Source organism: Brassica oleracea, chromosome C3 (assembly GCF_000695525.1).
Source record: "Brassica oleracea var. oleracea cultivar TO1000 chromosome C3, BOL, whole genome shotgun sequence".
Lineage (NCBI taxonomy): Eukaryota > Viridiplantae > Streptophyta > Magnoliopsida > Brassicales > Brassicaceae > Brassica > Brassica oleracea.
The window spans coordinates 32,063,773-32,074,022 of record NC_027750.1 but is presented as its reverse complement, the minus strand read 5'-3'; the positions used below and the strand labels follow the sequence as shown (position 1 = coordinate 32,074,022).

Here is a 10,250-nt window from a genome sequence, read left to right as displayed (position 1 = left end):
AAAGACTTGGGTCTATATTATACTAACCATAACAAAGTTGGTTTAGTTAGCTTTGCTGGTGCTGGTTATTTATCAGATCCACATTAAGCTCGATCACAGACAGGATATGTCTTTACACATGGAGGTATGACCATATCATGGCGTTCCATGAAACAAACCATCGCGGCCACTTCATCTAATCACTCGGAAATCTTGGCCATACATAAGGCCAGCCGCGAGTGTGTTTGGTTGAGGTCGATGACCCAACACGTCCGAGCTGATTGCGGGATGGCCGAGTGCAAAAAGCCAATCGTGATGTATGAGGACAATGCTGCGTGCATTGCTCACTCAAGGACGGTTACATAAAAGGTGATAGGACGAAGCACATATTGCCTAAGTTCTTCTTTATTCACGAGCTTCAGAAAGCCGGTGAGGTCCAGGTCATCCAACTACGATCCAGTGACAATTCAGCTGACCTATTGACCAAGGCACTTCCTACCTGCACGTTCTGGAAGCTCACGCATCAGATTGGGATGCGTAGGCTGAAGGACCTCCACTGAGGTTCACATCAGGGGGAGTAGTACGTATTGCACCCTTTTTCCTTCATCATGGTTTTGTCCCACTTGGTTTTCCTGATAAGGTTTTAATGAGGCAACATTAAGCGTATTACAATCTATGTATGGTTATGGCATCCAAGGGAGAGTGTTATAAATCAATTGGTGGATGTCCATAACCGGCCCGGTCCATAACCGGCCCATACACTTATAGAGAGAGACGGCCCAACCCTAGAGAGAGAGAGAGGCGGCCACGAGACGTGGAGAGGAGAGAGAGACGGCTACAACTTGCCTATTTCCTAATTCTTTTATGTTTATGATTTGTAATCTTTCCTATTATTGTATTTTCATTTATCTCTCTTGTAACCTCTATATAAAGGGAACACTTATTCATTAATAATATGCAGAAACTTACAGTTCTAAATTCTAAGTTTCACAACAAAGAGAGATTTTCGGATTGTTTATCAACATCAAGCCCAAAACATGATTGTGGATTCATTAGATAAGAATACATGTCTCAAAATTTTATTTTTTTGCCAATGTTTTATGAAAGAATTACACCGAGAGACAGTTTATGAGTTTTATTAACACAATAGGACACTTATCACTACTCAGACACTTTTGTCTAACTAAATTTCATTTTCACTTATAAACTAACTAAATAACATTGACAGCTAATACCCATTACGCTAACTAAAATAAAGTGGGACCTTGTAACTTTCTTCTTCCTCTTCCCCTTTATACTTCTCTGAAATTTTCGTAAATGAATTTTGATTCTTCTAAATTCATTTTTCCAGAGAAATTATCTTTAATCATTATCTTTTTTCTCTAAACTATCTTTTGAGATATATGAAGATACCTGGCTGATGGTGGTGTAGTGATGGAGTATTCGACGACAACATCAACGGTAGAGACGTTGGCGACTCTCGTCTATGAACTACCATAAACATCTTCTCGTCATTCTGACTCATTTTGCCATGAATTAGGACTGAAAGCTATCAAATCTAGGTAAAAATACATAAAAACAAGTTGAGAATGTAAAGAATCGTGGAAAATAGGTGAGATATGCGTAGATTAGGGTTTATGGTCGACAATGGCTAAGGAAGAAGATGAGATTATTTTCGTAATTTTGCAACAGTAATGGAAAAAAAGTCGTGTCTACATTACATTCAAACTGTACATATGTACACTTAATTTTGTATTATACATCAAAGTGATTGTGTACATATTTTTGGCTTTTTTGTAGGTTTTTTTATCTAAATAACTAAGCCTCCACGACTTCATGAACTCACATAATGTTAACACAATGTACATGTGAACTTTTTTCCTTCTTCCCATGCACATGCTGGGTCGGACATCCTTAAAATCTGACTGAACTCAAATATCATCATTCACACCTTGTTTAAGAGCTTCTGATTAATGTGTGTGTTTTCATGCTACCTTCGTGGTAGGTCTTAGCCTGATTAATTTATGGTTGTTTTACATATGTACACTATCATATTTCCCGTACACATGTACACCATTTTTTGTACACTATCATATTTCTCGTACACCATTTTCTGTACACATGTATCTGCTATTTCATACACACGCACCGTGAAGATGAATTGAATTTTGTGTTTTGTTCATCAACTTGTTCTGGACTCATATATTTTGTGTTTTGTTCATCAACTTGTTCACCGACTCTCCGTTGTCGTCAACGAGACCGGCAAGAAGTGTGATCTGAAATATCAATGGAGGAGTATCATCTTTTTGTACTTTTGTTCATAATGATGTACACGTGGATATAATTCATCTAAACGTACATGTGGATAATACATTATATGTACACGTTGATAATTTTTGCATATTCATGTATTCTAACAGTTTGAAGCATGATTAAGAATGATTTCACAACAGAGATAACACTTATGTCAATGTACATATTGAGTTAACAAAAAGATAACACTCAAACATATGTGTACATATAAATATCTGAAAAACGTATCTCAAACATGTACACAACTTTACAACATACTAGACATATAACATGTATCTCAAACATATGTGTACATGTAAATATCTGATAAGATATAATATGTATATTGTACATGTAGTCCTTGTCGATGTCAAAAACATGTGTACATGTAAATTTCTTTATAAGTAAATGTTAAGCACACAAACAACTTTAGATGTGTTTACAAATTACTAATCTAATAGTGTACATACACATTATTATCCATGTGTACCACCCATGAATGTGTACATATTTTGTTTATTTTCAATTTTTTTAATCAGTAGCATTTTAGTAAATATGTCTTCGTCTTCCCCATAATTTTAGGGTTTTCTGCAACAAATTTGCGGCCGCTATTGATTTTTTTCACAAAATTTTTCATTCTTTTACGTTTTAATTATAGGTTACACTTCGGGATTATAGTTTTATCATTTATAAAATGTTTTTCAAATTTAGATTTCAAAAATAATGAGTTTTTGTCAAGGGAAATGAGTTGAAGAGGACAAGGGAGATGAATTGAAACACGGTCACTGCGGCAGATTTCGAACATGGGAGATGAAATGAAGAGCACGACATGGAAGAAGAATGATTTCACGGTGAAGGAGAAGACGAACAAGCAGTTTCGCGACCGAGCTCGACTGAGGTTCACCGGCAGTCACAGAGGATGACCCGGCGAAGAGAAGATGTGGCATAGATGACCTGAGATCGAGAGGTTGAAGAGTGAGATGTGAAGAAGAAGCTTTTTGATTTCATAATTATATTTGTTTACTCTCGAGAAAGAGAAGAAAAATAATAAATTTTTGAAACTTGTAGGACTACTTTAGTTAAATAAAGAGAGTCTGGTTAACGATAGTTTGGTTTCTAGTCATAAAAAACTATCTCGGTAGTGATAACTGACTTAGAATGTAATAAAAATTTGGAAACTGTCTTATAGTGTAAAATAATCTTGTTTTATCGGGTCTGGATGTCTATTCCGCGCTTAATTTAAGTAATAAAATAGTCTTGTAAAAAAAACTCAAAAGACGAAAAAAAGAAAAGAAAACCTACTCGGACCAAATCTAGGGTATACACTTGACCCGTTGACCGGATCTAGAGACACATAAGCTATTCAGGTTCTCCCCTCTCTCTCTCTCTCTCCCGTCCCCTGTAGGATTTCGTTAAAAGCTTTCTCCTCATCTCTTACAGTGTGTCCTTTTCAGTTTCAGCTTCAGTTGCGAGTAGATATGGAAGTGGTTGCCGCTAGGTCGATGGAGACGCAGAAACAGCAGACGTGGGCTTGTTCTGTCACTGAGACGCTTCTCATCCTCGTTGGAAGGAACCTGGCTTGTCTGCTCCTTGCGGTATACACCCGTTTTCTTAATCTCTGACCATTATCGAGATAACTATGTGTCTCGAATCCAAGGTCTATTGGATTTGTTTTGATTCCTTGCTTTATATGTGCATACTCAGATTTCTGTGTTAGGGATAAGATTTTTGTCTTGCTTTTATCAATTGGTTCTAGATGGGTCTTTGTACAACTGAAGTTGAATGCAGATTTGAACAATGTCAAGTGTACATTTTCTGTCTATTTGCCACTTTTACTGTGTAGCTTTTGCCATATGTTGTTGGATTATATGGTAATAAGGATTTGTATAAGAGAGCAAAACAAAAAGACTTCATTTATCCAAGTTTTAAATCCATACAAATTGACTTTAGCAGTATAAGTTTTATGTTATTTGGTGTTTACCTTTGAAGTTTTCATAAAAAAAAAAAAAAAACTTGCATATTTTTAGTATGTATTGATGAACTTGCTATGTGCATTAATACATTACATATTTTTTCACATTCTGTTGTTTAGTTCTACTATCTTTACTGAAAGTTCAGTATTGTATAAATTGCATAAGACATTTTTGTCTAACATTAATTCTGGTGTGGCAATCGCAGGCGGAATCGTTGCTGATTGGGTTGATTGCTGAAGATCAGAGGTGAGTTGAACAGCCACACACGTTTCCCTTTTTTTTAAGAAAATTGAGTCAATCTGAATTTTATCTTTTCTTTTTCTCCAGGCTTTCTGTGAAGGAGGGTTACAAAAGAGGACGCCCTGATGAGGAAAACAAAGATGGCAGCGACTCTGATGATAACGATGACGACGACGATGATGAAGACGCTGATGATGATGATGATGACGATGATGATGCTAATGATGAAAACTTCTCTGGGGATGAAGGGGGGGAGGAAGCTGATCCAGAGGATGACCCAGTGACCAATGGTGGAGCAGGAAACGATGATGATGACGACGATGATGGTGATGAGAGCGATAGTGATGATGATGATGAGGATGGTGACGAGGAAGAAGATGATGAGGAGGAGGAAGATGACGAAGATGTTCGCCAGCCACCTGCTAAGAAGAGGAAATGAAACATGTATTGGGATAAGTGGGGAGTGTGTTTATGTGTGGTTTAAGACTTGACGAGGATCCTATGTGTCGGTTTTAAGTAGTTCAGTGAAACTTACTCTTATTCAGCTTCATCTTGTTGTGTTACCATTTGTTGTTATCTCAGACTTTCGACCTGGCTTTTAGTTTTATGTTTCCTGTTTAGAATGTTTGTCATTGAAGGATCTTTCGCCATGCTTCACAGTTTCTTTGTTGCTGTTTAGAATGAATGCACATAACACCACGCTTGTCTAATTAGCTTTGTTAAAATAAAAACAAAGAGCAGTGAGGATATTACCCAAACCCCTCGAGTTTTATGCCATCTCATGTTGTACTTTCACATAAGGGAGCTGGATATAAAAATAGTATTGCTTCATACATCTCTCGTCTTTTTTTCATGGTGATAATCTGGCTGGTGATGGATTTATCGGCATCTATAAGAATATACGGTTGGTCAAAAGTCTCTCCTGGCCGCCAAACTTTCTGTCCTCAAAAGAGATAAATTCCCCAACTGGTTGTTTAAGGCCTATCGGAATGTTTGTCGGATAGTGAACTGAGTCGAACCATCCTGGTCGGGTCTAACGGCATGGGCTTCTGTAATGGTCAACTTTTTAAGAGGAATGGTGTAATATAGCTGCCATCACTTCTGCCGAAGGTAGTTTTGCTCCTCTCAGCCTTTGGTTTATATCTTTTGCTATTTTGCTTCTTTTCAAGTTGTCTATTTTTAGTAATTTTGATTATTGTCCCTTAGCAACGGTTAAGGGTCTCGTGGATAATATCGAAGTAGTGTTTGTTCCCTCTCTCAGTAGTTTGAGATTCCACGGTACTTGGTTATTTTATCCAGCAGCTTGCATGTTTTTATATGTATATATATATAGTGCTTTTCGTGGGATTTCAGCAAATATATATAGCAAACAAGATGCGATGCAAATGGCCATAAGAAATAGTGTAAACAGAGATCATCGAATTCAAATAGTAAACATTATTAGATGCACCATTTCTTCAATCTTAGACACTCCGTGAACTCATAAACATTATTAAATGCACCATTCCTTCAGTCTTAGGTACTCCACCTATACAATCCACATCACAGTAAGTTAGATTAACGGAAATAAAACAAAAAAAAAATTGTAGTAAACTGTTTAAAGCATATCCGTATGAAGAAGATCCCAATCTAATCCTAAAACACACCACACAACACTAAATTACTATTTGCATTGCAGAAATTGACAATCATGAAATCAAAGGGGGAGACTAACCATCAATCTGTCAAGGAAGGTTTCCCGAACGGAAAACAGCAAACTTGGTGATATCCGAATCCTTAAACTCGATATTGTTGAGAGAAAGGAACTCTTCGATCATAGACTTGGCACGTTCGGGCTCCTCGGTCTCGCATTCAATCTCATAGCAATTGCCGAAATCAAACTTAGTCTCATCAACCTCGAGTGTCACGCCTCTCCAGTGATACACATTCCTCACATTCTCGAACCCGCCCAAACAAACAAACCCCTGAAAATCCTTAAACCCGTACTCCTCTCTGACCCTCTTCAAAACCCTAGATCCCACAAGATCCGACAGCTTCCACGGCGAATCCACGCACTCTCCACCCAATCCGGCGTCGATCTCCTCTTCGTCTTCCTCCACGCGGCTGATCCCGTTGGCCAGCGTCGGTTTCGCCTTCAGAGAGAGGACACAGCGCTGCGATGTGTTTTGGAGGAAGCGGAGGCGGAGGACGGCGCGGCGGAGGGAGAGGTCGTTCTGGGGCGTGTCGAAGAAGAGGTTGCGCTGGTGGAGGGTTTTGAGGTGGAAGGGAGTGAGGAGAGTGGTGAGGCGGAGGTGAGCGGCGGCGGTGAGGAGGCGGAGCTTGACTTCGACTTCCATGGGGCCTCTTAGGAAGAGGAAAGGCCGATGCGGTCGGATTTGGAGGAAGGGTTTTGGCGTTTAGGGTCGATGAGGTGGAGGAGGGAGGAGGCGGTTGCGGTTGCGGTTGCGTTGGGTTGTTCTGATTTGCGGGATTGTTCAAGCTCTTCGCGGTCTTCGATTTTGAGTTGGATTTTTGTGGGTTTTCTTCTCAACATTTGAGATCGAGAATCTCTACTTTCTCAAGTTGGTCTTCAACAGGATTTAGGGTTTGTTGCCACAAATCAATGGCTAAAATACATTGTTTCAGAAACCGGATAAAATATAGGACTTGTAGTTCAACCCGGTTCAACCAAGTTTTATCATTATAATAATTTACTAGGCTAGGTGAAGATTCGCCGCATTCTACTACACGGACTAATATATCCCAAATAAATTTCAATATTTACTATAATCTAAATTATTATATTAGATACAAATAGTAGATAAATATTACAAAATATCATTTCTATAATAATGTGAACTAGTTTGTTTATGTTTTAGTTTTGAAATAAATTTCTGTATTTTTATTTATAATTTCTGTTATTAATTATAAATTTGCAAGTTACTATTTTCTGTAAAACTAAATTATCTTATAAAAGTTTTAGCGCAGAAAACATCTAGAACTTCAAATATCATATAAGAAGATAATCTATTATATTAAAAATGGAATAAATTTTATCATTTCAAAACTCTAAATTCTAAAAACCAAAAAAACTACCCAAACAATCAAAAGCCTAAAACATAAAATCGAGACTCATAATGGAATACATTATCACATAGCCAGAAAAATTTAGAAAATTTTCTGGTTCCGGGGTTAGAAGTGAAGAAAATGTTATTTCAATACATAGCCAAAACAAGAAAAATATAGGGACAATTTCATGTTTACTATTTTTATGATACCATCATTCATTTTACCCCACTAAGAGAGCAAAATTTACTATTTTCTTAAATTTGAAAACGTGAAATGCTAAAACTGAATGTATAAGTGGCGGAGGGGAAGGAAAATGCAGGTAAATTGAAAAGCTTTTGAGAACCATAACACTTGCTCTCTGCTTTTGGGTCATTGGAAATTAATTTAACTCTATTCCATGCAACAACTCACATTAAGAGGATCTGAGAAAGCAGAAAATTCAAATGGACACTACAAGATTCATAAGACTGACGGAAACAATTTCTTCGAAATGCGAATGATCATAGAAAGATTTGAAAGCAATAGGAAGAGATGCAAAGTCTGATTTATTAGCGTCAAGATCCAAAAGTGATCAGTCGCGTTCACTAATGGCCGTCAAATGCTCCTCGATCTCCTCCGTTTCCAGGCTACGGAAAATAGGGTTATCAGCTCTCACAACTCCCACCTGCCAATTCGCACGGAAAAAAATGTTATGCCTTTCACAAAGCTTTAACCAAATTCATTTCGCCCTAGCACTTTTATTCAAAACTATGATACATCTCTGGCCAACACCAGTACAAAAAGGAGTAACGAGAGTGTTGAATTTTGAGACCTCAATCTCAGTTGCCTTGAAGTCTTCTTGAAGAACTGATTGCAGAGCGGATATGGCAGTCTGCAAAAGTCAGATATATTGAGATGTAAGTTTATTCTTTAGAATCCTGTTGGTTCATGCGATCCTACCAATTTAAACTTTTACGGTGAACATAGATAATAAGTTACCTGCACCGTTTCATCGTATGTGAAGGCAGGGTTCTCTTTCATTTTCTTCTCCAAGAAATTGATTGCTTCTTGCTCTTTCATACCAGCACTAGTTGCCTGCATGCATCACATGTTTGCTTACTTATTAGCTGAGACACTATACAACAGAAAAGCCTCCTATTTGCATTGAAGCTTCTGTCTTAACCCAAACAAATAAGCATTGGAAGCGTACAGTCTCTGGTTAGACAAGATAGAACACTAAATTACAGAAGAAGCAAGTGCAAGATAGCAGTAATACTTTTTTTCTTCTTCAAATTTACCAAATGCAGTAGTCTAAGTATCAATATGAGGCTAATAATTAAAGCATTACAAGTGGAGTGGGATTATTACCTTGTGGCCGTAAAAATGACCGGCTGGATCACACTTGTAAAGCAGGGGTCCTCTCTCTTCATCCATACCCAGAACCATGGCAACTTCATAAAGACAAACAAAAACAAGAATGAGTCATTTGTCAAAAAAATTCAACATAACAAGTAGATGTGTAGATATGCAAATAGGTAGGGAAGTGAGTGCAAAACATGCCTACACCAAGAGGTCTCATGTAAGCATGTTGAGTGTAGACCTGTGACTTGTCTGCAATCCTGTTGACAACATGAGTTAGTCACACTTGATAAGCACAGAGGAGGAAGATAAGTGTTAATCCCATACTAAGAAAGGGCATTATTACCATTTAGCAAGAATGTCGGCAGGCATCTCGTAGCCATATTGAAACCTAAACTCAGCAGCCTCATTCCTTGCTTGTGTGACCAACGACCTTGAATCAGCTGTCATGCCAGTGGCTAACAACCCAAGGTACTTAGTGACAGGGAAAAGGTGAGATACGCTTGACTCATCTAGAAGCTTGTCCTAACCGCAACAAAAATAAAATAAATAAATAAGAAAGCAATCTTGGAACCAAAACCCTAAAATCGCGATTAAAAGGGAAACACTCACAGGGACTTTCTTCTGGGTGACGACGCATACTGAATCCTTTCCTCGAACACCAATCGATGTGATTCCAGCTGCTTTCACCGCTTTGAATGCATATTCTACACACACAAAACAAAAAATCGGGGGGGTGAGGGAAACAACGCGAGAAAGAGAGATGCTGAGTTTAAAAGTAGAGGATTCGATTCGATTACTGACCTACTTGGAAGAGACGACCTTCTGGAGAGAAGATCGTGATGTGACGATCGTATCCACCGCCGCTTCCTCTGCTCATCTTTTCTTCTTTTTTTTTTTCTTTTTTTTTTTTTCTCTGATCTAGTTTTATTTAAGAGTTTTCTACCTTTCTCATCAAGCCAACTGATGCAACAAAAATTAACATTATCATCATCATTCATTTACAATTTTTTTCAACTTTTTATTTTATTATTATTTAATCCAAATATTTTAACAAATTGTCAAAGAGTCCATTTGTTCTAAGTACGAGTTTCTTTTTGAATGGGTAACAAATCATTCTCTACAAATACACCATATTATATTATGTATAAATTTGAAATCTAAAATCTTCATATAAATATGTTTAAAATAAATATGAAATATTCTTTGTTATTATCAATTATCTAGATGTATTAACATAAATTAACATGAATATGAAAAGTTATTTTTTAATCTATAAACAAAAATTATGTTTCAATGCATTTTATTAAAATATAATAACTTGACTATACTAAGATATTATACATATATAAAGTTAATTTTTCTCTTTTCGTGATAGTT

At 37.2% G+C, this 10,250-nt stretch overlaps 3 protein-coding genes across 4 annotated transcripts; 1 reads left to right on the top strand and 2 right to left on the bottom strand.

Annotated features, from left to right (window-relative positions):
- The first annotated feature begins 3,552 nt into the window (after positions 1-3,552).
- Positions 3,553-5,143, top strand: LOC106335590 (phosphopantothenoylcysteine decarboxylase subunit VHS3). 2 transcript variants are annotated; one of them, XM_013774155.1, is made up of 4 exons: positions 3,553-3,638; positions 3,726-3,866; positions 4,450-4,490; positions 4,572-5,143. In XM_013774155.1, the coding sequence occupies exons 2-4, from the start codon at positions 3,750-3,752 to the stop codon at positions 4,921-4,923; spliced, it is 510 nt and encodes a 169-aa protein (XP_013629609.1). In that variant the 5' UTR covers positions 3,553-3,638; positions 3,726-3,749; the 3' UTR covers positions 4,924-5,143. The 2 variants fall into 2 exon arrangements, with proteins under 2 accessions (XP_013629609.1, XP_013629608.1); XM_013774154.1 differs by lacking the exon at positions 3,553-3,638 and having other exon boundaries at positions 3,656-3,866.
- Positions 5,144-5,828: 685 nt separating this feature from the next.
- On the bottom strand, positions 5,829-7,108 carry LOC106335589 (triphosphate tunel metalloenzyme 3). Its single transcript, XM_013774153.1, has 2 exons — positions 6,199-7,108; positions 5,829-6,012 (listed from the first exon to the last, which is right to left on the bottom strand). Exon 1 carries the CDS (start codon positions 6,818-6,820, stop codon positions 6,209-6,211), a length of 612 nt encoding a protein of 203 aa, XP_013629607.1. The 5' UTR covers positions 6,821-7,108; the 3' UTR covers positions 5,829-6,012; positions 6,199-6,208.
- A 744-nt stretch (positions 7,109-7,852) lies between these two features.
- Positions 7,853-9,843, bottom strand: LOC106331448 (proteasome subunit alpha type-6-B-like). Its single transcript, XM_013769804.1, has 8 exons — positions 9,675-9,843; positions 9,483-9,577; positions 9,217-9,395; positions 9,072-9,130; positions 8,880-8,962; positions 8,511-8,606; positions 8,344-8,403; positions 7,853-8,196 (listed from the first exon to the last, which is right to left on the bottom strand). The coding sequence occupies exons 1-8, from the start codon at positions 9,748-9,750 to the stop codon at positions 8,104-8,106; spliced, it is 741 nt and encodes a 246-aa protein (XP_013625258.1). The 5' UTR covers positions 9,751-9,843; the 3' UTR covers positions 7,853-8,103.
- Between the last annotated feature and the right edge of the window lie 407 nt (positions 9,844-10,250).